Genomic DNA, 27,068 nt, shown 5'->3' with positions numbered 1-27,068 from the left:
TCCTTGCGGAAACGGGGGAGTCACGAGTCGGACAGTTACGTTGTTCCTCCCCGAGGCAGGGATTTCGGCGGGCAGTGCGGGGAAGTGGACGGGGCTCCAGGGAAGGCCATGTTTAGACCGGGCAGCGAACCGGAAGCTGGTTGGAGGTGTGGCGGAAGTGGTTGGGGAGTGAGGCTACCCGAAGGGGGCGGTTCCCGTTCCACAGCGGAGCCGGATGTTTGCCGAGCTTTGACAGGCGTGGCCGAGGGAGCAGTGCCCGAGCGCGGTAAGCTCCAGGGCTTGGGGTCCCTCCGGGTGGGGTACAGGAAGGGAAAGACCTGGTCATCTGAAGGAATGGTATCTGGGTAGGGGAGACCCGAGCAGATCGAAGGAAAGGGAGAGGGGGTGGAATTGCGCCTGGGGCCCTGGGCTTTCTGCTGCGGGGATTGCCCTCACTTTGGCGCCTGCCGGGAGAAAATAGTCTCTTTCGCTGACTTTTCTTGCCCTACCCAGGGCAGAGGCCAAGCCAGATAGCTTTGAACAAGCCCGTGGGAGGGAGAAGTCTCCCAGATCCCATCTAGCGAAACATTAAGGATGAGAAATTTGGGGAGAAGTGTTCCACCCTGCCACTTATTCCGCCAGGCTTTTAGATCACTTTCTTAATTTGTGAAATGAGATCAATTACACTCAATCCTGGTTTTAAAAAACTCAGCGCAAATGTGATTGTAGTTTAGAGTCTTGTTATTGTAATGGTGTGGGATATGTGTTTTTGTAATTCTAGAGCCACAGCTAATAGGCCAATGCAGCACCAGAAAAAAACGATTTCAAGAGTCTATCTCTGGTCTGCATAAAGGAAAGATTAATCGAGAAGTTGTTCTTTTGAACCTTGAGAATCGCATAAATGAATTGTTGAGGGATTGCCTTTCACCAAGAGTCTATCTCAGAGAACAATTAAAAATCTTGCCTCTTGGGCTGGGATTGTGGCTCCCAGGTAGAGCGCTTGCCTAGCATGCACGAGGCCCTGGGTTCCACCCTCAGCACCACATAAATGTAAAATAAAGATATTGGGTCCACCTAAAAACTAAAAAAAAAAAAAAAAAAAAAAAAAAAAAAAAAAATTTAAAATCTTGCCTCTGTATGACTTTTTTGCAATTTGCTTCTCACTTTCCTCAAACTGTAAAATGGGCCCAGTAAACAGGCATGGTAGTACATGCTGGACCAGTGCTGTTTTGAAGTTAATTGCTTGTGTCCAATTCATGTCCCTCAACTGTATTAGTTCCCTTCTCCACTTAGGAAAAGAATTCACTTATTCTGTAATTCACCTAATGATTGAGCACCTACCATGTGCCAGGCATTATTATGAATAGGTTTTTTGTTTCTGTGGTACTGGGAATGAAAACCAGGGCCTTGTGCATGCTAGGCAGATGCTGTACCACTGAGCTGCATCCTAGCCTTTGAGTGAGTTCTTAAATAGTGATTCTCAGGGGGTTTGTGGACCCCTTAAATTTTCACGTAAGTCTACATACACCTGTTGACTATTTTTAAGGGAAAAAAGATCACAAATGACATCATTTTGGACAACCATTTCCCAAAAGTTAAAACTGGTACCTAAAGTGATTCTCAAAGATTTGGGGAAAGTTATATGGTTGATCTGCTGAAAAGGAAAAATTGATCTCAAGAGTGGGAAGTATGGAATGGAATGGAACAGGACTTGCCATTGGTTGGTATCTTAGGCAGCCAGCATACATGATTTCCACTACTTTATCTTAGAATTTTCTTTCACTCACTGGCTTTCTTCACTCTCTTGCTGATTGTAGCTAAACTTCTGGGCTCAAAGAAGGCGACAGCTGTGTGTTAGAGGGGGACTAGGGAAGTTGGTATGGCAGGGAGCTGGGACCATTGTGATTACCTTTGAAAAAGGAGTTTATGTGGGGAATTGAGGGAGGTCAAGTTTAGAAAAACTTGACAGAGGAGGAGTATATGGAAAAGAAGTGGAGTTCAAGTTCAGCTCCCTGTTAGATGTGTCCTTCTCTCTCCTTCACACATAGCTCAGTCCCTAACTGCTACTTCTAATCCTTCTGTTCACTTCGGCACAAGTTATTTCTTAGCACTGCAGAATTATTTTCCTGGGAGGAGCCTTAGCTTCCACAGATGAGGACATTGAGGCCCAGGATTTTTGCAACTCGTTGGCTTAGACAGGACCATAACCCTGAATTCCATGTACTTGACCCCATGCTTTTTCCATCACATGAAGCACCTACTGTATACAGAAGGATTTCCCTGGGATATCTATTAGTGATGATGGACTCCCTGGTGCCTGGGCAGTGACAAGACAGAAAGGATGGAGAAAATGCTCAGGCCTAGAGGGTTTTGCTTTGGATTAGATTCTGTTCTTCTTATTCAGCTGTAGGCCCCTGTTGGGAAGCAACCCACAGTCTCCTGGTTGAATGGGGGAGGAGCATGTAGAAGGATGGGGTGAATCGCTTCAAGACAGAAGATGGCCTACTTTGGAGGGCTGAGGGTTGCAGAGAAGTAAGGGAGTTAGGCATTAGAGTGAGGGTTCTTAGTTCTCACTGAGAGGATGTGGATAAGGCCAGGGGAGAGGGAGAGAGAAAGGAAGAAGAGGACTTTCTGACCCTTTGATTTGGGAGCTTGAAACAGCTTTTTCCACTGACTCAGTGGTTGCCCTGGTAACGGGGTGGTTGTTGCTATGCTCAGGGAGCAGGCTCACCATCCAGAGTCCTTGGCTGTGAAATTTGCGGGAGGTTGTCATGTCGCCTTAGAGCCCAGCTTGTGGATCTCAGATGACAGCTCTCTCCTTCCTACCCACCCCCAAGTCCTATCTGCTCTCCTTATCTGCCCTGCTGATTCTCTGACCATATATGTAATTTTCTGGGCTCCAGGAATGCAGCAGCCCTGAGAGCAGTCTCTTCTAGGGTTGGAAAAATGGATTGAATTAATACCCCTCCCTCACCCATCTGGTGAGAGCAGGAGGTGAATCCCATACGACTGAGGACAGAGGGTGTCACCACTATATGGCCAGGTCCCAGACGAGGAAACCTGGTTCAGTGTCCTCTTCTCCCTGCTTCCTACTTGTCTGTCGCTGACCTTACTTTAGCACTCCAGATATCACTAACCACTCCCTTTTCTATGTGTGCCCTTCAATCCTTAGAGTAGTCTGTCCACCTTTCCACCTTGAAAGTGGTATGCGAACCTTCCCACAGGTCTTAACATGGAGACCTGCAGATTTGTCTTTTGGGACTAGCCAGCAGATTCCATTCCTGTTGCTGGTTCCTGTCCTGGGGCAAACCTAGTTGGGCTGCTCAATCATGACTTTTTTTCTGGGACCCTGACATCTCTGGCTAACTCCTCTTCTCAGGCCAGTGGGGAGGGGTGGAGAAGATAGGATCACAGCCATGCAAGGACTTTGGAAATCCTTAGATTCCTTAGATTCTTCTAACATCCACTGTGTAACTGCTGGGACCCACGAGGCTTTTGTACTCCAGGAACCCTGAGGAGAGGGACATGGACCTCTGCCCTTTGCAGCTGGGACTGCACCCCCCGGCCAGTTGGGTGGTAGGCAGCTCAGGACCTGGCACAGATCTTCCTATCTAGCTGAGGACCTGAGGGAAGGTTCCAAGGTGTGCCGTCCTCTGCCCCAGCTGCCTTTCCTGACAACATGCTCCATGGAACTCTTGGCAAGATGAGAAGTGTTGAGGAATAGGGACAAGGGAGCCAGGAGAGGGAAGAGGGGCCAGGAGGGCTTGCAAAAAAATTACGGAAGGTGAAAAGAGGGGGTTACTTGGGCTGGGGATGTGGCTCAAGCGGTAGCGTGCTTGCCTGGCATGCATGCGGCCGGGGTTTGATCCTCAGCACCACATACAAAGATGTTGTGTCCGCCAAAAACTAAAAAATAAATATCAATATTCTCTCTCTCTCTCTCTCTTAAAAAAAAAAAAAAAAAGAAAAGAGGGGGTTACTGACCCTCCACCTTTTTAACTCTCCCAGCTCTGCCTTCAGGTTCTGCCACAAAGGACAGATTTTGCCATGGATCCGCTCTCAGAGCTGCAGGATGACCTGACCCTCGATGACACCAGCCAGGCTCTGAACCAACTGAAGTTGGCCTCCATTGATGAGAAGAACTGGCCCTCGGATGAAATGCCGGACTTTCCCAAGTCAGGTGGGCACCACCAGGTCTTGGGCAGCTATAGGCACGTTGGAGGAGAGACCTACTTCCTACTGAAGGGAGAGCCCAGGGGAGCAACCTGGGCAGACAGCCCCAGGATTGGGCCAGGAAAACAAGCCTTCCTGAGGAGAGGACCAGCAAGGGTGTATCAGGGAAAGCACTGTATCAGCCATCTGGATTTATACCCTGATTTTGTCCTTTTCTCAGATGACTCCAAAAGCAGCTCCCCGGAACCAGTCACACACTTGAAGTGGGATGACCCTTACTATGACATTGCCCGGCACCAGATTGTGGAGGTGGCAGGTGAGCACACCCAGCTCTGCACCTTTTTCCTCGTGGTCTGTGCTCCTGGTTTAAAGAAGCTCACCCCTCACACCATAGGGGAGGGGTCTGGGGGGCATGCTGGTGTCTACCTATGGTTTGACCTAAGATCTTGGAGCTCCTCAGCACATGTACCTTTCTTTAAAAAGCACAGGCTTGATTGTGATTGCCTCTTGATACTTTCACCCCTCCCTGATCTATGGTTTTGTTGTTTCCGTTTGAGATGATACATGGGAGGCAATATGGCCTAGTAACTTTGAAGTCAGAAAGTGCTGGGTTTGATCTCCAGCTCTGCTCTCTGAGCTCTTCCTCACTGGGTCATGAAATCATGAATGTATGTCAGGGCTTAGTGCTGAGCAAGAGCATAGTCGGCCCTGAGTGAGTAGCCTTGCCTTTCCCCTTATTCCATTCATTCCATTCCCCATTTTTCCCCTTCCTTCCCCTTGGCCCTGAGGTCAACTTTTCTACCCAATCAGTTATTGGAGATGAGGGGGCGTGTCAGTCCCTCTTGGGAAACCATACCTCTAAGGATGTCTGGAATGGACAGAGCTTCCTTCCAGAAGTTCAGAGTAACATAGCTCCTAGAGTATCAAGTTCCTGGCAGATGTGTACCCTGTCTTGAATGGATGGAGAGTCCGCTTTGGGTCTCTGCCTCAGGAACCTTCCTCCTTCCTGCTCATAAGGAGGACCCAGAAGAAACCTGGAGCAGGAGGTAGTGAGCCACAGCTTCCACCGCCAGAAGATTCCACCACCATAGATTCCACCATAGATTCCACCGCCAGAAGAGGCAACCTTGAGGCTAGGCAGCTACAAGCAAGGGTGACAGCCTCGCCTTGCTCTGAGGCAAGGAGAGCCAAGTAGATTGCAGCCCCTGGAGCCCAGGGTGGTACTGATGGTGGGAGAAGCCACATGCCTGGAGGCATCTGGCCTGGGGAAGCAGCAGGGAGCTCCAGCCCTCTGAATGCTGGGCTGAAGGGTGATGGGGCAGTTGAATAGGTTGCCCCTAATGTCCAATGTGTTTCTGTTGTCTGCCTTTGTTGGGGGCCTTGATCCTGACCTCTCTCACCCTTACAGAAGCAAGGCTAAGAGTTTCTTCCTGGCCTGGTCCTGACCTGGGCTCAGGAGAGTCCCCCTGTGAACTTGGGTAGAATGTGGGGATGTCCAATGTGAAGGAGTCTACCAGACAGCCTCTTAGCCTATGTGATTAAGTCACAAGGCAGAGCTGGAGGAGGCTGCCCATCCCACCTCCACAAGTGTCCTCTTGTTCCCCAGCCAGCAAAGCTGTAGCATTTTTCTGTTTCCCCAGGGTATGACGAGCCTGAGGGGGCCCAGTCAGGTAGGTATTAGTCCTAGTTCTCTGTGCTTGGCCTCTCTGGGCTCTGGCCTCTGGGGCTGTTGATCAGGAAGGGCTCTTGGTGGAGGCCAGTGGGGCTAGCTTAATTGCAGCCCTACTCTGGGAACCTGGGAACTCGTGGAGCCTGGGAGCCGGAAATAGCAGTTTATGGGAGGCAGGATAGGGTGGAGGCTGTGTGGGGACACACCCAGAGCCCAAAGAGAAGGAGCTCCAGGGGACAGAGGGGCCTCATCCATATCAGGTCTGGCCACTGGGCTGGCTCGGAGACCCCTGGGTGATGGTGTCCCCATGTGCATGCCTCTCTGGTTGATGAGTAATTTGGATTGGTATTGTCCAAATGAGGCTGGTTTGATGAGCCCACAGTGATGTCACTGACACTAGAAACAGAGAAAGAGCCCATGCAGGAAGGGTGAGTGGGCTGTGTCCCCAACTCCTCTGCAGCCTCTGTTGTACCTGATAGCAGTGGCTGTCATGCTCCTCAGTCAAACTTGACTCAGTGCCAGTGGGTTCTTTCCAGTGGTGTGCTGGTAAATGTTTAACAGGAGGCTCTCTAGAAAAGAAAAAAAAAAAAAAAGACCATTATTTGAAGCATTTGCAATTTCTGTCACAGCTGGTTTCAAGCTACCAACATGATGTCAAGTGGCTCACAAAATTCCTGACAATTTAACAGATGTGTGTCTCTAGCACACTGTAGGCTGCCAGTCCTAGCCTCTTGAGTGTCCTTAGCCTGCTCTGCAGGTTGTGAGTGCTGGGGCTGGTCCGGCAGTGCCTAGAATGCCTGCTGGAGGAGCTGTCCTGTTGCTGATTAACACCCAGGCCACCCTGGGAGAGTCCTGATTGGTATCTGGGGAATGCAGAGGCCTCACTCTTGGGCCCCATCTCACTTTCCACACACTCAGGCCCCTCCTTGTTGCACTCTCCCCTGGTCCTCTGGAGACAGCAAAGCTGCCAGCTTAGCCTCTCCCTTAAGACTCCAGGGCAGAAGCTGGTTCCCTTCTGGGCCAGCTGGGAGTGTTCTGTGCCTCTTCATGGCTTCTTGCAGCAGCTGCAGCAGCTGCCCTGTCTGCTGCCAAGCACCGGGCCACCCAAAGACTTGGGTAATGGACTCCACTTTAGTGTGTCCAACATTCATTGGAGTTAACTTCAGGAAAGATCTGTCTGGTATGAAAGCTGAACCCAGAGATGAGAGGGCAGGGGCTAGACCCTAAGGTTGCCCCTACTCTCGTTCCTTCCCTGTCTGGGAGTTTTGTCATCTAATCCCTCACTGTACCCTAGCCGTCCTCCATTTCTATCCCTGTCCTTGCTTCATTTAGTGTGAGTTCGTAGAATGATATCACGGAACTCTGGAACAAGCCAGTATTAAGTGCCCAGTGAGGAAAAACTCACTTACAGTCTAGGGCTGAGGGTGTAACTCAATGATAGAGCATTTGCCCTGCATGTGTGAGGCCTGGGTTTGATCCCCAGCCAAAAAAAGTTTATCTCTTTAGTGAATCAGTTCTTTTTTTTTTTTGATATTTATAATTTATTTTATTTTCTTTTATTGGTTGTTCGTAACATTACAAAGCTCTTGACATATCATATTTCATACATTAGATTGAAGTGGGTTATGAACCCCCAATTTTACCCCAAATGCAGATTGCAGAATCACGTCGGTTACACATCCACAACTTTACATAATGCCCTATTAGTAGTTGTTGTATTCTGCTACCTTTCCTATCCCCTACTATCCCCCCTCCCCTCCCCTCCCATCTTCTCTCTCTACCCCATCTACTGTAATTCATTTCTCTCCTTGTTTATTTTCCCATTCCCCTCACAACCTCTTATATGTAATTTTGTATAGCAATGAGGGTCTCCCTTCATTTCCATGCAATTTCCCTTTTCTCTCCCTTTCCCTCCCATCTCATGTCTCTGTTTAATGTTAATCTTTTCTTCCTGCTCTTCCTTCCTGCTCTGTTCATAGTTGCTCTCATTATATCAAAGAAGACATTTGGTATTTGTTTTTTAGGGATTGGCTAGCTTCACTAAGCATAATCTGCTCTAGTGCCATCCATTTCCCTGCAAATTCTATGATTTTGTCATTTTTTATTGCTGCATAATACTCCATTGTGTATAGATGCCACATTTTTTTTATCCATTCATCTATTGAAGGGCATCTGGGTTGGTTCCACAGTCTAGCTATTGTGAATTGTGCTGCTATGAACATCAATGTGGCAGTATCCCTGTAACATGCTCTTTTAAGGTCTTCAGGGAATAGTCCGAGAAGGGCAATAGCAGGGTCAAATGGTGGTTCGATTCCCAGCTTTCCCAGGAATCTCCAAACTGCTTTCCAAATTGGCTGCACCAATATGCAGTCCCACCAACAATGTACAAGTGTACCCTTTTCTCCACATCCTCGCCAGCACTTGTTGTTGTTTGACTTCATAGTGGCTGCCAATCTTACTGGAGTGAGATGGTATCTTAGGATGGTTTTGATTTGCATTTCTCTGACTGCTAGAGATGATGAGCATTTTTTCATGTACTTGTTGATTGATTGTATATCCTCCTCTGAGAAGTGTCTGTTCAGGTCCTTGGCCCATTTGTTGATTGGGTTATTTGTTATCTTATTGTCTAATTTTTTGAGTTCTTTGTATACTCTGGATATTAGGGCTCTATCTGAAGTGTGAGGAGTAAAAATTTGTTCCCAGGATGTAGGCTCCCTATTTACCTCTCTTATTGTTTCTCTTGCTGAGAAAAAACTTTTTAGTTTAAGTAAGTCCCATTTGTTGATTCTTGTTATTAACTCTTGTGCTATGGGTGTCCTATTAAGGAATTTGGAGCCCGACCCCACAATATGTAGATCGGAGCCAACTTTTTCTTCTATCAGACGCAGAGTCTCTGATTTGATATCAAGCTCCTTGATCCATTTTGAGTTAACTTTTGTGCATGGCGAGAGAAAGGAATTCAGTTTCATTTTGTTGCATATGGATTTCCAGTTTTCCCAACACCATTTGTTGAAGATGCTATCCTTTCTCCATTGCATGCTTTTAGCCCCTTTATCAAATATAAGATAGTTGTAACTTTGTGGATTAGTCTCTGTGTCCTCTATTCTATACCATTGGTCCACCCGCCTGTTTTGGTACCGGTACCATGCTGTTTTTGTCAGTATTGCTCTGTAATATAGTTTGAAATCTGGTATCGCTATACTGCCTGATTCACACTTCCTGCTTAGAATTGCTTTTGCTATTCTGGGTCTTTTATTTTTCCATATGAATTTCATGATTGCTTTATCTATTTCTACAAGAAATGCCGTTGGGATTTTGATTGGCATTGCATTAAACCTGTAGAGAACTTTTGGTAATATCGCCATTTTGATAATGTTAGTTCTGCCTATCCATGAACAGGGTATATTTTTCCATCTTCTAAGATCTTCTTCTACTTCTCTCTTTAGGGTTCTGTAGTTTTCATTGTATAAATCTTTCACCTCTTTTGTTAGGTTGATTCCCAAGTATTTTATTTTTTTTGAGGATATTGTGAATGGAGTGTTTTTCCTCATTTCCGTTTCAGAAGTTTTGTCGCTGATATACAGAAATGCCTTTGATTTATGCGTGTTGATTTTATATCCTGCCACTTTGCTGAATTCATTTATTAGTTCTAGTAGTTTCTTTGTAGACCCTTTTGGGTCTTCTAGGTATAGAATCATGTCATCTGCAAATAGTGATAATTTAAGTTCTTCTTTTCCTATTTTTATGCCTTTAATTTCTTTCGTCTGTCTAATTGCTCTGGCCAGTGTTTCGAGAACTATATTGAATAGAAGTGGTGATAGAGGGCATCCCTGTCTTGTTCCAGATTTTAGAGGGAATGCCTTTAACTTTTGTCCATTCAGAATGATGCTAGCCTGAGGCTTAGCATAGATAGCTTTTACAATGTCAAGGTAAGTTCCTGTTATCCCTAGTTTTTCTAATGTTTTGAACATAAAGGGATGCTGTACTTTGTCGAATGCTTTCTCTGCGTCTATCGAGATGATCATATGGTTCTTATCTTTAAGTCTATTGATGTGGTGAATAACATTTATTGATTTCCGTATATTGAACCATCCTTGCATCCCAGGGATGAATCCTACTTGATCATGGTGCACAATTTTTTTGATGTGTTTTTGTATTCGATTCGCCAGAATTTTATTGAGGATTTTTGCATCTAGGTTCATTAGAGATATTGGTCTGTAGTTTTCTTTCTTTGAGGTGTCTTTGTCTGGTTTCGGAATCAGGGTGATGTTGGCCTCATAGAATGAATTTGGAAGAGCTCCCTCTTTTTCTATTTCCTGAAATAACTTGAAAAGTATTGGTATTAATTCTTCTTTAAAGGTTTTGTAAAACTCCGCTGTATACCCATCCGGTCCTGGGCTTTTCTTGGTTGGTAGTCTTTTGATGGCTTCTTCAATTTCATCCATTGATATTGGTCTGTTCAAATTGTGTGTATCCTCCTGACTCAGTCTGGGCAAATCATATGACTTAAGAAATTTATCGATGTCTTCACTATCTTCTATTTTATTGGAATATAGGTTTTCAAAATAATTTCTAATTGTCTTCTGTATTTCTGTAGCATCTGTTGTGATATTGCCTTTTTCATCCCGTATGTTAGTAATTTGAGTTCTCTCTCTTCTTCTCTTCGTTAGCATGGCTAAGGGTCTGTCGATCTTATTTATTTTTTCGAAGAACCAACTTTTAGTTTTGTTAATTTTTTCAATAGTTTCTTTTGTTTCAATTTCATTGATTTCCGCTCTGATTTTAATTATTTCTTGCCTTCTGCTACATTTGCTGTTGTTTTGCTCTTCCTTTTCTAGGGCTTTGAGATGAAGTGTGAGCTCATTTATTTGTTGGTTTTTTTCTTTTTTTGAGGAATGACCACCAGGCGATGAATTTTCCTCTTAAAACTGCTTTCATTGTGTCCCATAGATTCCGATATGTTGTGTCTGTATTTTCATTTATCTCTAAGAATTTTTTTATTTCCTCCTTTATGTCTTCTGTAACCCATTGATCATTCAGTAACGTATTGTTCATTTTCCATGTGATGTAGGATTTTTCCTTCCTTCTTTTATCATTGATTTCCAGTTTCATTCCATTATGATCTGATAAAGTGCATGGTATTATCTCTACCCCTTTATATTTACTGAGGGTTGCCCTATGGCATAATATATGGTCTGTTTTTGAGAAGGATCCATGTGCTGCTGAGAAAAAAGTATATCCATTTGATGATGGTTGATATATTCTATATATGTCAGTTAAGTCTAGGTTATTGATTGTGATATTGAGTTCTATAGTTTCTTTATTCAACTTTTGTTTGGAGGATCTGTCCAATGGTGAGAGAGGTGTGTTGAAGTCACCCATAATTATTGTGTTGTGGTCTATTTGATTCTTGAACTTGAGGAGAATTTGTTTTATGAATGTCGCAGCACCATTATTTGGTGCATAAATATTGATAATTGTTATGTCTTGTTGGTGAATGGTTCCTTTTAACAGTATATAATGTCCTTCTTTATCCCTTTTGATTAACTTAGTCTTGAAGTCGATTTTATTCGATATGAGGATGGCCACCCCTGCTTGCTTATGAGGACCGTGTGCGTGGTATATTTTTTCCCATCCTTTCACCTTCAGCCTGTGTATGTCTTTTCCAATCAGATGTGTCTCCTGGAGGCAGCATATTGTTGGATTTGTTTTTTTAATCCATGATACCAGCCTATGTCGCTTTATTGGAGAGTTTAAGCCATTAACATTCAGAGTTACTATTGATATATGGTTTGTACTTCCATCCATGTTTGATTATTTATCCTTTTTTAAAAAAAAAAATTTAGTTTGTTTCTCCATGATTATCTTTCCCCTCGCCCTCTGTCTTTACCGAGGCACTTCCCACTGGTGGTTTTGGTTATTGTTTTTCATTTCTTCCTCGTGTAGTGTTTTGCTCAAAATGCTTTGCAATGCTGGTTTTCTGGCTGCAAATTCTTTTAACTTTTGTTTATCATGAAAGATTTTTATTTCGTTGTCATACCTGAAGCTTAATTTTGCTGGATACAGAGTTCTTGGTTGGCATCCATTGTCTTTCAGTGTTTGAAATACATTGTTCCATGACCTTCTTGCTTTCAGTGTCTGTGATGAAAAATCCGTTGTTAACCTTATTGGTTTACCCCTGAATGTAATCTGTCTCCTTTCTCTTGTAGCTTTTAATATTTTCTCTTTGTTCTGTATATTGGATATCTTCATAACAATGTGTCTTGGCATTGGTCTACTGTGATTTTGTGTGCTCGGTGTCCTGTATGCATCTTCAATTTGTATATCTGTTTCCTTTTTTATTTCTGGAAAGTTTTCTGTAATTATTTCATTCAGCAGGTTACTCATTCCCTTGGTTTGAATCTCTGTACCTTCTTCTATCCCGATGACTCGTAAGTTTGGTTTTTTTATGTTATCCCATAACTCTTGGATGTTTTTCTCGTGATTTTTTACCAGCCTTTCTGAGTTGGCTAGACTCTTTTCAAGATGATATATTTTGTCTTCATTATCTGACGTTCTGGCTTCTACTTGCTCCACTCTGTTAGTGATACTCTCAATTGAGTTTTTAATTTGGTTTATCGTTTCCTTCATTTCTAGAATTATTGTTTGATTATTTTTTATAATCTCTATCTCCTGATAAAGATGCTTAACTTCTTCTTTTATCTGTTTATGTAATTCATTCTCAATGTGTTCTTTCGCTGCTTGAATTTCCTGTCTTGTATCCTCTTTAAGGTTCCATTCCATCTGTCTAAGGTGTTCCTTGAGTTCTTTATATGACCATTTTTCTGATGACTCTAGGTCCTCCTGAATATTTAGGCTGTCCTGCATTGTTTGTACTCCTTTTCTTCCTTGTTTTTTCAAGTTGCTCATGTTACTTCTTGTTCTGTTTGACTGCTGAGTTACTGTTTACTCCTATAAATTTATTTGATGCTTGGGAGGAAAGGTATTAGAAGGGAAGGGAAGAAGTCACTAAAGAGAATGAGAGTAAGCAGGTAGAATTCAAGGAAGGGGGGATAAGATAATTTAAAAGAAATGAAAAGACAAAAGAAGAAAGAAAATAGGAAATAAAAAAAGAAAAAATTTTTTAAATAATAAAAAAATTAAAATTAGAAGAAAAAAAATTTTTAAAAATTGTAAAAAAAATTTAAAAAAACAACAAGAAAGAAAAATGAAAATGAAAGGAAAACCCAAATCAAAAAAAAGAGAAAAGAAAAAAAAAACTAATAAATGCAGTCTTAGAGTTTGATTAACTTCTCTTCCAGTAGGTGGCGCTGTGCCCACCAGGCCAAGTTTCTCCTGTCAATACGCGGGAACCAATCACTGTGCAGCAGCTCCTCCCAGACTGGGCGAGTCTCCAATCCTGAGTGCCTAGGGCCTCCTCTTGTGTCTAGTCACTTCCCACTTTTCCTCTAGCCAGGCCCCTCTCACGGGTGCCGCTCACGACAATACTGGCTACACGCCAGGTCTGCTGCTCCTGGGAGCCCTGTTTTCATGAACGACTGGGCACACTCTTCCAGTTTGCCATTCCCTCAGACCCTAAGTTTGTAGAGCTTGGGGCTGAGAATCTTCAGCGAATTTTACTTGCCCTCCGGTAGCCACGCCCCCGGTAGCTGGTGCAAGAGACCTCAGCTGTCAGCCCTGGTGGGAGCAGTAGTTCCGCGCCGCGGGACCCGAACCACCTCTGATTCCCTCGGGCTGGCTGTAGCACTCACGGGAGAGCTGGGAGGGGCCCTTATGGGAGAGCTGGGAGGGGCCCTTAAGGTTTCCCCATGTGTGGAGGGGGAAGGCTAGGGAATTACACACCTGTAGCCGCAGGTTTCAATGAAGTTATCTCCTCCGCCGCAGTCTGATGACGTCAGTTCGCTGCCATGGTGGTATCTCTTGCAAATGGCGACAGTTCATTTCCCTTTGCCGGGCGACCAATGCAACGGGTGGGTCCTTACTGTCTCTCCCAAGCCCCGTTTCAAACCTGTGGCCACTACCTATGAAGGCTCGGTAGGCATTTACCTCCGTAGGATGAGAAGGGCTGACCAGTTGTTTCAGCCATGGATTAGTGCTGAGTCACAGCTGTTTGTCTGCGGGAAGCAGGCGAACGGGAGCTTGAATTCAGCCGATCCGGGCTCAGTGTGTGTTCTGAGAGGCCCAGACTGTTCGCCCCAGATCCACGTCAGCTCAGCATTGCCTAGTGATTCTGAGCAAACAGATTTAGGTTGTTTACGACTCCCTATGCCTGCACAGCTGAAGAGGTCAGAGACTTGATCTCTCCGCGCCCGCCGCCATGTTGGAATCGAATCAGTTCTTTTTTATTTAAAAAAAATTTTTTTTTAGTTGTAGGTGGACACAATACCAATACCTTTTTTTTTTTTTTTTATACGTGGTGCTGAGGATCGAACCCAGTGCCTCACATGTACTAGGCGAGCACTCTACTGCTGAGCCACAATCCCAGCCCCAAGTGAAGTAATTCTTAAAACTGGTCAGAGGCCTCTTCAAGACCTCTAAAGGTATCCCCAGTGTAGGTAACTCTCTAGAAAAAGTGTGCATGTGCTTATAATATTTTTCATATAACATCAGGGAGTTGATGGATCTGCTGAGCGCATTGGCAGAGCCCTGTTGAGAACCCAAAGCCTCCCATTTCAGATGCTATGGCCAGCTGAGAGAGGGAACCACAGGCCCCTGGGACTCACCCCAACTGCTTCCTTAGCCACTTACTAACTCTTCACATTCCAGAGCCATGAAAGCTCACAACTTTCTGCCCCAACTCCTCAGATCTGCCAGGCAGTGAGGGCTGTCTTATTGTTATGGTAGCAGCAGGAACAATCTCTTGGAAGCCCCTCATCCTGGGAATTTACTTTGCTTAGAGTATGCAGACAGAGTGCTTTGTCTTCACAGGCTCCTGGTGGGAGACCCTGAGCTTCCTGAAGACCAGATTGTGTGAGCAGGCTATTAGTCTAACCCTTATCCCTGTCCCCTGCCACTCTGTTCTTCCTCTTGCTAGAGCTGTGAGAAGTAAATTGGAGCCAGCACAGAGGCCCAGAGTCACCCACAGCTGGCCTGGAAGGAACCCAGCACATGAGCATCTAGGCTAGGTACAGAAGAGAGCAGGTGGCATCTGGACCTTCAGAGTAGATGTGCTTCTGGAAGGAGGTGCACTTCCTCTTCACACTGAGAAGGAGGTGCACTTCCTCTGGCACACTGAGGATTCTCTGTCAGTCAGGAGAAATTCTGTCCCAGGCTTTGAAAACTCACTATCTAACACAGTCCAACTCGTAACCTAAACATCAACAGGTTTCAGAAGTGAAACTGTGTGTACCATGTTCTGGTGACCTGTGACTTCAGGCTTCCAACACCTACTGAATACCTGCCACATACTGGATTAGCACTATAGATCTAAGGCCAGACCAGACACAGTTCTTGTCTTCTACCTTTCAGGTGTCAGGAGGAGACAGGGGTTGTATTAACAGTTACATGAGAGAGTCAGTGTCATGACAGGTTATTCTGGGAGCCATGAAAAGGGGCAGCTCACCTCTCTGAGGGAAGGAGGGGAGGATGTAGGCTTCAGGGAGGAGATTAGGTTGAGTGTCCAACGTTCACTGGAGTTAACTTCAAGAAAGATCTGTCTGGTATGAAAGCTGAACCCAGCCTGGCATAGACAAGCTTAGTGCCTATGTGTTGGAGGTGTGCATGGTGTTACTCTGGAGCCCAGAGTCCTGTGACCTATTTTCAGGGACATTTATATATTGTGATGGAGCCAGCTGGTCAGACCATTAAACTGTTGGCAGACATCCCTGGTGATCACACCCGTGTGAGCCTGTTGCCAGAGGTTTACACACTCTTTGAATTCCATGTTCTTCAGATTCTTTAATATGAAAGTGTATGATTTTTAGAAGTGTGATCGGTCATTCCAGTAGTATAATCAGAATGTGTCGTCAATGGTTAAAAGTAAGACATGACCATTAAGTATCCAGGCTCATTTCCTCTGGGGCTTCAGACTTGCTGAGAAGGTAGCTTTAAGAGGTTTTCCAGATACTTGTGCCTCAGAGTGGGTGCGTAAGTGCAGACAGATTTTAAGATGACTGGCAAGATAATAAATGCTTTGGTGAATGTGAGTTTTTTAAATTGAGGTAAAATTTATATAACAAAATCAATCATTTCGCTGGCCTTGGGGTGCAGCTCTGGAGGTTGAGGCAGGAAGATTGCAACTTAGTGAGGCCCTAAGCAACTTAGCAAGACCCTGTCTCTGAAAAAAATGTAAAAAAAAAAAAAAAAAAAAAAAAAAAAAAGGCCTGGGGATGTGGCTCAGTTGCTAAGCACCCCTGGATTCAATTCCCAGTACCAAAAAATTAAAAAAAAAAAACCAACCCAACACAGTTTTTTTTTAAAAGTATCATTCATTTTAAAGTGTACAGTTGGTGGTGTTTAGTATATGGACAGTGTGTGCAGCTGATTCCAGAACATTCTCATCTCCTGTGCCCGTACCAACCCTGTGCCTGTTAAGCAGTCCCTCTTCTCCCGGCACCTCAAAGCCACTAATTTGCTTTCTGTCTCCAGGGAATTACCTATTGTAGACACCTCATAAATAAAATCATACAGTAGGTGCCTGTTTGAATCTGGCTGCTTTCACTTAGCGTGTTTTCAGGCTTCATTCATATTAGCACATATCAGAACCTTTTTTTTTTTTTTAATGGCCAGACAGTGTTCCGTTGCACGGATATACCATATTTTCTCTACCCACTCACCCACTGGGGGGCATTTGGGTTGTTTCTACCAGGCATTACTTTATTTATTTATTTATTTATTTATTTATTTATTTATTTATTTATTTATTTATTTTAGTTGCAGTTGGACACCATACCTTTATATTACTTATTTATATTTATGTGGTGCTGAGGATCGAACCCAAGGTCTCACATGTGCTAGGCAAGCACTCTACCTCTGAGCCACAACCCCAGCCCATACCAGGCATTATTTTTTTAAAAAGTGATGTTGGTTTTTGTACCCTGGCTCACTGGCCTGAAAGCAACCAGTCCCTCTTTCGTAAGTGGCATGCTCTGAGTGCAAGCACTGCCTGAAGGAAGTGTCCTTGGGCTGCTTAGGCCTGTTACTCACTGGCACAGGTCTCCAGGCTGGCACCTCTATGTTCCTCACTCCCATTCTTTTTTTTTAACCTTTATTATTTATTTATTTATTTTTATGTGGTGCTCAGGATTGAACCCAGTGCCTAAGATGTGGCAGGCGAGTGCTCCACCATTGAGCCACACCCCATCCCCTCCCCCATTCTTTTGGTTCATTCAATCCACTGGGCTCCATCTTTCTTCATACCTAGGAGATGACAAGTATGGGCGGAAGATCATTGTGTTTAGTGCCTGTCGGATGCCCCCTAGCCACCAGTTGGACCACAGCAAGCTCCTGGGGTGAGTACCTATGGAGAAGGGGCGTGGGACCTTTGCCCAGACCCCAGGTAGCCCATATCCATTTTCCTTACTGTCCTTCCCTGCTAGGGGACCAGGCCACCTCCCTTAATGCCTCACTTCCTCCCATGAGGAGCTGTTTTATATTTGTGGGAGACTAAGATTTAGACCTAGTTTCTAGTCACAGAAACTGTGACCTTGGCAAGTGTCTTTGAGCCTCATTTTCTCACTCTCCAGGGGGACAGTCATCCAGTCCTCCTTCCTTATGGGGTGAGATACTGCACGTGAAAATGTGTCAAGAAATAAAATACCATCCAAATTATCATATGGTGTATTATGTGGTCGTGATAGTTGGTCATCTATATTCATAATTAGTGTGATATTATTTTGTGCCAAATTTGGTGCCTGTGCTTTCTGTACCTATGTGGGTTCTTTTAGCCAGATACATGTAACAGAGACATCTCTGAATTCAAGTTCATAGGCTAGTTGAAGGTGACATGTGGCAGATCCTGTTCTGATAACCATTCACTCTCCAACCAGCACGGGGCGTACGTTGGGGACCAGCACAGTCAGGGTGTGTGGGCATCCAAGCAGAGCAGTACCTGACCTCCTTCTGCCTTTTCTCTGTGCAGAGCGACCATCTTGTACTTCTTTCCTGGCCAGTTTAAAGCGCTCCCTAAATGTAACATTTCTGTACTGCCAGTAGCAGTTAGACCTCATTGAGGTCCCGGGTGGTTGTGTGTGGGGATGGAATGGGCTGGGCTTGGGGGCAAGGCCAGGGTGCCACAGCGGAAGGGCAACGGCCTGAGTTTGGAGTCTCACCTAGTCCCTGGTGAGCCAGGGCTGGAGGCCGAGTCCCCCCAGTGTCTGTGAATTCTTTCTCTCTGGCCTTCTGACTTCCTCCCACTGTTCCTCAGGAGAGGCAGGCAGAATCTTGTCCGGGCCTACCACGTGGTCAGCCAGGAATAGCCAAGGAGCTCAGCCTGAGGGTGGCTGAGTCACCTGCCCTCCCCTCTAGCTTTTTCACCATCTCTGGTGTACCAGGTGATAGACTGCTGGCCGATGATCGTCCACGTGGGAGGAAGTCAGAGGATGGGGATGGAAAAGACCCAGTCCTCGGGAGACAGCTTGTTGAGGGAGGTGCACCCGCTCTGGGTCTTCCCCCAGGTTCAAGAACCCCGCCATCAACCCCTGCTCTGGGCCCTCCATCCTTCCCGGGCAGGCAGGCGCACGCGTGCATGCGTACACACACACACACACACACACACAGCCTGGTCACAGTGCTGAGGGCAGAGGCTCTTCCTCCAGGGATCAGGCTGTCCTGTTTTCAGTCAGATTACCTCAGACTTGGCTTTTCCCAGCTCCCCAGCCAGCTCTGCGGGTTGAAATGGAAAAAGCCTGAAACTTAGAGTCAGAGGCCAGTTAAACTTCAGTCGCCTCTTAGTAGCTATGTGCTTTGGGACGAGTTTCTTCCAAGCCGTATAAAAATGAGAACTATGGGGCTGGGGTTATAGCTCTGTGGTACAGCAGTTGCCTAGCATGTGCAGGGCCCTGGGCTCCATCCCCGGTGAGAACAAAACAAAAAAAGAATGTGCCCACCTTACAGGGTTGTGTGAGCAGTGGGTAGGATAATAGACATGAAATGACATTGTGTATATTTGCACAGTGTGACTATTTTGAGAGGCTGGGAAAATGTAAGTAGATATAAAGAAAAAAAGATAACAATGAAAAAATAAAGATTCCCATAAACCTGCCACCCAAAGAGAAAACCACGGTTAATATTTTATGATTCACTTCCTACTTTTTTTCTATAACATGAGGAACCCTTCCGTTAGTTTTGTACCTTACATGATGTTTTTCTCTTCTGGGCACTAAACATTCCTCAAAGGTATCCTTCTAAAACACTTATTGACATTTAACATGTGTACAGGAAAGAGAACAGATTGTAAAGTGTGCTACCTGATTTTTTTGTTGTCGTTACAGGATCTCAATGTGTTGCTCAGGCTGCCCCCAGACCCCTGGGCTCAAATGATCCTCCTGCCCCAGCCTCTCAAGTAGCACAGGCAGATGCCACCATACCTGACTTTTAGAAACTGAACATACCCATGTCACGCACACCCCAGAGACCTTTTGTCCCTTGTCTCCACCTCAAACAGTAACCTCAGTTCTGACATTCTGACTTCACAGATTAGTGCTTTCTGAAGAAACATCCTGTGAGATATTCTATTTGTAGAAGTCACATGATTTCTTTAACCAATTCCCTAATGTTGGACGGCTTGCTATTTTTGTTGTTTTCTTTTCCCCCCATCATAAAAGTCTGGGATGAAAGCCTCCTACAAAAAAGTTTCTGTTCAACTTGGAACAGAAACACATTTATCCTTAAATCCTGGACATACTTTTACAGGTTCAAAGAGTTTGAACATTTTATAGCTCCTGATAAACATCACTTTGTTATTTATCCAAAAGGTAATGACATCTCGGCAGATGAGAATGTGCATTTTCACTGCAGTCTTCCGCTATTTTCAAGTGGCAAATGCCGTCCTTTTACGCGACAGCTCTTTGTAAACTGCAGTGTGCTCATGGTGGGTAAAGGGTGAATTATTGTGTAGTTAACGATTGGAATCAGTAATAATCCAGCATTAGCCGCATTTCATGCTTGCCTGTGCTGCTCCAGGCCAGTGCCAGGAACAGTGTTTAGGTTGTCCTCTCCGGGTCGACCATGTCCTGTCTGGCACTTGGTCAAATCCTTGGGCACTTCCCCGGGCATTTTCCCTCCTCTCCTCCTCTTTGATATTGTTAGCGCTGGGCCTGCCCAGTCTGGAGTGGCGTCCCTCCTGGAGCCTTGGGGCAGGTTGACCAGCCAGAAAGAGGACTTTACACTGGACTTCCCTCCCTTTTTTGAATTATTCCATCCTTTCTTTTCATTCCATTTGTTCTCTGCATGCTTAAGAGCACATGTGTATGTGCGTGTGTTGGGGTGGTAGGTACTATGTTGTGAGCATAAGGAATCTGAAGCGTGGCTCTTTGGTCTAATAATAGCCTAATAACTGGAGCTGAGGATCTTCTGGCCACCTTGGTTGCCTCTCACAGGCACAGTGTTTTACAGCCTGTGCTGGAGGCGCTCACATGTGAAAGGCAATGCTGTCCCAAAGTCAAGAATGCAGGCTTTGGGCTGCGGCTGTAGCTCAGTGGCAGAGTGCTTGCCTTGCAATGTGTGAGGCACAGGGTTTGATCCTCAGCCTCACATAAAAATGAAACAAATAAAATAAAGGCATGCTGCCCATCTATAATTACAAAAAATAGAAATTAAAAAAAATTTAAAAAAAAGAATGTAGGCTTTGGAGTTGCACATGTCACCTCCACCCTACACCACAAGCTGTGTAACTTTGGATAAGCACTTGACGTCTCTGTTCCTTGCCTTCATTTGTAGATAGGGATAATATCAGTTCCCATTGTTACGAGGAAGGAATGAGATGATGTATGGAAAGTGTTTGGCGTACCCTAAAAGCTTACATTGCTAAACAGAGGCTCTTGTTATTACTGACTTGGGACAATCCTCTGAGGGAAATGTCGTTCCCTTTTTACTGCAGATAGGCAAGAGGTCCCAGCTTAGAGTCCAGGTTTTCTGACTTCTAGTCAGTGCTCAAATTGAGAGCTATGGGGCTGGGGATGTAGCTCAGTGGTAGAGCACTTGCCCAGCATGCACAAGGCCCTGTGTTCAATCCCAGCACCCAAGGAAAAGAAAATGAGTGCTGTTATCATTATTTTCCTGCTTGGCCCAGCCACCACCCTCTGCCTCCCCAACAGGAAGCTGGCGACTGATTATGCAGCCAGAATAGACAGACCTTGGCTGGGGGGTGTGGGGGGTGTGTGTGGTGCAAGCAGCAGATTCCCAGGACACCGGTTTCTGTCTTCACCTGGACTGGGCCACACTTGTACGCAGGTCATGTCTGAGCCATTTTTCCCTTGAAGGTACCTGAAGCACACACTGGACCAGTATGTGGAGAGCGACTACACGCTGCTGTACCTGCACCACGGGCTGACCAGTGACAACAAGCCCTCCCTCAGCTGGCTGCGGGATGCCTACCGGGAGTTTGACAGAAAGTGGGTTGGGGAACCAGCAGCTCTGCAGGCTCTGGCTGCCCTCGAGTGGGCAGGAGCTTATGCTATGCTAGGGGGAGGTGGAGCCCTGCCCTGGGTAAACAGAGTCTGAATCCGGAGGGCCACTGCTTAAATCCCAGTTCCTCTACTTCCTCATTCTGTGACCTTTCATGTTACTTAATCTCTCTGAGCCTCTTGTTTTCTAATCTGCAAAATGGGGCAACTCTGACACTTATCTCAAGTGCCTACCATGAGTAGTCAGATCAGAAACTGCCCATTAAGAACCCTATCTTGACTGGGGATGTAACTCAGTTGGTAGAGTGCTTGCCCTGCATGCACAAGGCCCTGGGTTCGAACCCAGCACCACACACACACACACAAAAAGATCCCTATCTGGCCAGGTGTGATGGCGCATGCCTGTAATCCCAGTGATTTAGGAGACTGAGGCAGGAGGATTACAGATTCAAGGTCAACAGCAGTTTAACAAGGCCCTAAGCAATTTAGTGAGCCCCTGACTCAAAATAAGAAAAAAAAATAGGGGGTTGGGAACGATTAGCGCCCCTGAGTTCAATCCCTGAAACCAAAAAATAAATAAATAAATAACCAAAGAACCCCTGTCCACTCCTGAGTTTCCCATTCTTCTCCCACAGATATAAGAAGAACATCAAGGCCCTGTACATTGTGCACCCAACCATGTTCATCAAAACCCTGCTCATCCTCTTCAAACCCCTCATTAGGTGAGCAGGTGGCCTTCACACGTGTCCTTTGCACCTCCAGCACGTCTTGGGGCCCGAGCACCTTCGGCAGACCACTTGGGGCCAGACCTCTGTCTGAGCTGGGTGGGCAGAGGGGGGGTGGCACAGCCCTGACTCAGGCCCTTCCTTCCATTGGCAGCTTCAAGTTTGGGCGGAAAATTTTCTACGTGAATTACCTGAGCGAGCTGAGCGAGCATGTGAAGCTGGAGCAGTTGGGGATCCCTCGCCAAGTGCTCAAGTGAGATGGGGGGGTGCGTGGGGGCAGGACAAGCTGGCCCTGGGCAGGGAGCTGGAGAACCCAGGGTAATGAGAAGAAGTGAGTGTCATGATTCGGGGACCCCAGACAGAGTCAGAGTAGAATCAAGCCCCATTTCTGTCACAGGGTGTGACAATCTCTTTAAATGTTTGCTTTGTCATGGGTAGCATGAAGTTGGGTTGTGAGGTAAATAAAATAATCCATGTAAAACTGCACAATAAAGGCCTGAGGAAGTTGGCTGACTACAAAGCCAGGGGGCCTGATCCCTGTCCCATCTGCCCCACAGGTATGATGACTTCCTCAAATCCACACAGAAGAGTCCTGCAACAGCCCCCAAGCCCATGCCACCGCGACCACCCCTCCCCAACCAGCAGTTTGGGGTCACGTTGCAGCAGTGAGTACCAGGGCTGAGGGCTGCTGAGGCCAGGCTGGGCTGCAGAGCCTCTCAACACCCTTGTCCCCACAGCCTCCAGGAGAAGAACCCTGAGCAGGATCCCATCCCACTTGTGCTCAGAGAGACAGTTGCCTACCTGCAGGCCCATGGTAAGTGCCAGGGCCCTTGCCACCCAGTCATGGGGCCACCAACTTCCAAAGTCACCTGCCCCCAGTTGCCCTTGGGAGGCTGCTGGGCAGGGCTGAGGTCCACCCCCACTGACTCTACCTGGAACCTGAAGACAGAGAGTGGGCTGGGAAGCTGCCCGCTGCCCAGAGCTCTGAGACTCACCAGGCCCCACTGTTCCCAGCTCTCACCACCGAGGGCATCTTCCGGAGGTCAGCCAACACCCAGGTCGTGCGGGAGGTGCAGCAGAAGTACAACATGGGTGAGTGGCCCCGGGCTGTGCAGGCCCCTGAGTCGGTGTGGACCCCGAGGGTGTGAGTGTGGGAGGACAGGGCACACGTGTGACTTAGAAGAGTTCTCTGCTTTCTGCCACCCTGTAAACAAGGCTCCCAGAGTCTCTTCCTGTCAGAGGTTTAGGTGGCATTTGGTGTCACTACATAGGTCCCTCTGTGCCTGCCTGTTTCCAGGCCAGCTGTCAGACTCTGGGTCCCCTGGGCTCAGGCTTGTTCAGAGGGGTGGGGGCTCACTCCCCCCACATGGTCTGAACCTGCATCCCCTCGTCATAGAGGAGGAAAGGAGGCAGGTGTAAGAGGTGGCTCCTGAGAGGAGGGGGCTTGTGTCCTGGCTGGGGCCTCAAGGGGCCCACCTGGCCTCCACGTGGCTGCTGGCCTTGGGCTGGGCCACATGATCTCCAGCCTGCCTCTCCCACCCAGGGCTGCCAGTGGATTTTGACCAGTACAATGAGCTGCACCTGCCAGCCGTCATCCTCAAGACCTTCCTTCGGGAGCTTCCAGAGCCCCTGCTAACCTTTGACCTCTACCCCCACGTTGTGGGTTTCCTCAGTGAGTTGCCCTCTTAGCCTGCACATCTTCTGCCTGGTCTGGGGTTAAACTGGGGGCAGGTGTGTTTGACTGTCTACCCACCACCTCAGCCAGCAGGCTTGTGGGCCCGGGCATCTCCCAGGAAGTCTGGTGGGGTCTCCTCATTGCCTTGTGTCAGGGCTTCCTGAGCCAGCCCGGCTCCCCCATGACCCGATTTTTTATAGACATCGATGAGAGCCAGAGAGTGGAGGTGACACAGCAGGTCCTCCAGACACTGCCTGAGGAGAACTACCAGGTGCTTCGATTCCTGACTGCCTTCCTGGTGCAGGTGAGACTCACCTCAGCCTCCACTGCTCACTTGGGGTACAGGGAGGGAGGAGGGGGAGCTGCACTGTGGCTGGAACCAGGAGGCAGGCCTGTGGCTTCCTGATGCAGTCCCCGATTCCCTCCACAGATTTCTGCCCACTCTGACCAGAACAAGATGACCAACACTAACCTTGCTGTTGTTTTTGGCCCTAACCTGCTGTGGGCCAAGGATGCCGCCATCACCCTCAAGGCTATTAATCCCATCAACACTTTCACCAAGTTCCTCCTGGACCATCAAGGGGAGTTGTTCCCCAACCCTGACTGCAAGGGACCCTGAGCCCAGCTCCACCGTCCAAGCCCCTTCTCTGATACCCCCAGTTTGGACTCCTCTTCTTGGCTTCAGCCTCACAGATCCTGGGGCTCTTGCCCAGGAACGGGGTGAAAGCCCAGGAGATGGAAGCTGGAGCTAGCTAGCTGGGTGGCTGGTTCTCCCCTCTGTCTGGCCCTCCTCTTCACAGGCCTGGGGGCTGTTACCCTGGGACGTTTTTCTTCGCCTTATACTTCTCACTGCCTCTTGGGGTGCCTGGGTCCTGCCAGGCGCTCCAGAGCCCGGCTTGGCTCTTCCAGCTGGAAAAGGCCTGAGCCCTGTAACCCCTTCCTGCCTCTGTTTCCCTGGCAACAGTAGATGACAAAATCACTGCCGGCTGGGCTGGTAGCTGGGGCTGGTTCTCCCCTTCCTGATTGCTGGAGAAGCAGCAGCTGAGCCCATGGTTTGCCCTGGCCATGCCAGGGTGCCTCCCTGTCTGGGTGCAGTTGCTCTGCTTTTCAGAAGTCCCACTGTACACTAGCTGGACACAGGCACCCTGCACCCACCCTCCCTCCACAGGCTCAGCCTTGGGTAATTCCACAGCTGAGGAATGACCAGGCCGGAGTCTGCTTCCGATTTCTGCCTCCTGGGTCCGCCTTCCCCAAGTGGTACTGCCCCAGGATGTCTTGACATGCCAGGAATGGCAGGTTGGATGACAGGACAGAGTCCTGACATCCATTTTAAATAGTGCCCCCCGCCCCCTAAGTCCTAGTGTCAGGGGGTATCAGTGACTCAGGCCTTGCCTGTGTCCCACATGCACAGATTCGAGGCCATAGGCTCTTGTGGACCTCTATATTGTGGAGTCATGTCCCTGCTCTGGCCAGAAGTGACTTGGTGCCTCAGAATATACGGTAGCTGCCTTGTCCACTGGAGACCCTTGGAGGGAGTCTGGTGGAGGCTCAGTGCCCACAGGAGGGGCAGAGATTTTACTAATAGTTGAGCCCCTGCCAGGTGGGATCTAGCAACCTTCTGAGGGAGTGTGGGGCCCCGGGGTTCTTTTGTCCTTCAGAAAACCTGGCCCCAGCGATGGTTGGTATCCCTCATTCCACTTCTTCCTAATGAACCTGGGGACCTCATTCCTACAGCTTTGTCCCCCAGTGGCAGGGAATCTCTGCAGTGACCCTCTCCCACAGCCATGGCCAGGCAGGGCAGCTCCTTCTGTAAGCCAGGGGCTGCGGGGCCAATCTCACTGCTCTGTCCCCAGGCCTCTGGCACATCAGACCCAGGGGGGTGGACCTGCTGCTGGTTCTGTCAGCCCCTGTGTCTACAGCCTGGCCCAGGGTTGGGCCATCCTGCTTTCTGCCCTCCTTTGTATATCAAGCCTTGCTCACAGCCCCATTTACTGGGGAGCCTTTTGGATCTGTCTGGACATTCTTCATCCCCTACCCCGCTGGGCTGTTCCCCGGGGGCACTTGTACTGTGAATCAAGTGTTCACATTCACACCTGATGACTTCAGTGGCACCAATCATGTATTTCACCGTTTGCACTTTTTATACTTCAATAAAAATGGAGATGAAAAACTGCCCACCTGGCTATTGGGGAAGTGAGGCCTGGAGGCAGAGTGGATGTGGTGGAAGCGGGGGACGGTCAGGAAGCCCCTTCCCAGCCCGCCTGCCCCCTTCTCCATCTGACTCAGGAGACCAGCTTTCTGACCATCTTCTGGGCTGGGAGGTATCTGTAGTCACCTTCCACTCCTGCACCTCAGCGTTTCAGCCGGTCTCCACGTGCTGCATCCTAAGCTTGAGGTGAACTTAGATTTATCTAAGGCAAGCAAGGCAGAAAACTAGAGGGGTTGTGGTGGACACTGGGATTAGCTTTGAAGACACACTAGGGTTTGAATTTTTATTCTAATCACTGGCCAGCTGTAACGCATGAAAAAGAATTGATCTCACCTGAGATTATTTTCACCAGAAAATGTTTCTATGACGTGTGTGGTACCTAACAATGAGTGAAGTGACACTTCCAGCTTGATATGGCAGCGGGAACTGAAACCCCCACTTCCTGACCTCCCTTTCTTCCCACCCCAGCCTCAGCCTGGGAGGCTGGGCTTCTCCACCTGCCACCTGGCCACAGAGGCTGTGGAAGACCTTGCACCATTTCCTCTTCTGAGCACATTTTGCCTTGCTTTACAGATTACGATGGTGAATGCGGGCTGGGGTGTGGCTCTGCGGTGGAAAATGTGCTTGAAAATGATGCAAATATTTATGTGTTCTGCACCCCCGTCCCCAAAATACTGGGGATTAAACCCAGAGGCACTTTATCACTGAGCTACTTCCCCAGCTCTTTTTGTTGTGATGGGGTCTTGCTAAATTGCTGAAGCTAGGAACTTGTAATCCTACCCCAGCTGGAATTACAGGCCTGCACCACCACACCTGGTGCCAATCTTTAAAAATGGTTTGTCACTGTGAAGGTAGGACGGAATTCTGCTCCAGGTGTTGCTGAGGGCTTGGCTGCTGCATCAGGAGGCTGTGGTGGCCCAGGTGGGCCTGCCTAATTCTCCTTTCTTGCTTGCTCAGGCAGGGCAGCCTGGCCAGAGCTGCAGGATGAGACAGTTAGGATGGTGGTTAAACACGGGCCTGAGCTCCAGGAAAGTAGTCTCATTGCACAATTGGAGCCTCCCTCCAGGAACCTCCA

The 27,068-nt window shown here is 47.4% G+C and overlaps 1 protein-coding gene across 2 annotated transcripts; it reads left to right on the top strand.

Moving 5' to 3' along the window:
* The first annotated feature begins 141 nt into the window (after positions 1 to 141).
* On the top strand, positions 142 to 25,957 carry ARHGAP1 (Rho GTPase activating protein 1). 2 transcript variants are annotated; one of them, XM_081260633.1, is made up of 13 exons: positions 142 to 265; positions 4,000 to 4,159; positions 4,373 to 4,468; positions 17,184 to 17,271; positions 21,241 to 21,372; positions 22,020 to 22,106; positions 22,264 to 22,362; positions 22,667 to 22,774; positions 22,847 to 22,923; positions 23,124 to 23,201; positions 23,653 to 23,781; positions 23,985 to 24,088; positions 24,215 to 25,957. In XM_081260633.1, exons 2-13 carry the CDS (start codon positions 4,027 to 4,029, stop codon positions 24,401 to 24,403), a joined length of 1,320 nt encoding a protein of 439 aa, XP_081116759.1. In that variant the 5' UTR covers positions 142 to 265; positions 4,000 to 4,026; the 3' UTR covers positions 24,404 to 25,957. The 2 variants fall into 2 exon arrangements, with proteins under 2 accessions (XP_081116759.1, XP_081116758.1); XM_081260632.1 differs by having other exon boundaries at positions 145 to 265; positions 3,988 to 4,159.
* The last annotated feature ends 1,111 nt before the right edge of the window (positions 25,958 to 27,068 follow it).

This window comes from Spermophilus citellus, assembly GCF_964194105.1.
Source record: "Spermophilus citellus genome assembly, chromosome: 2".
NCBI lineage: Eukaryota > Metazoa > Chordata > Mammalia > Rodentia > Sciuridae > Spermophilus > Spermophilus citellus.
This window is presented reverse-complemented; position numbering and strand designations above follow the sequence as displayed.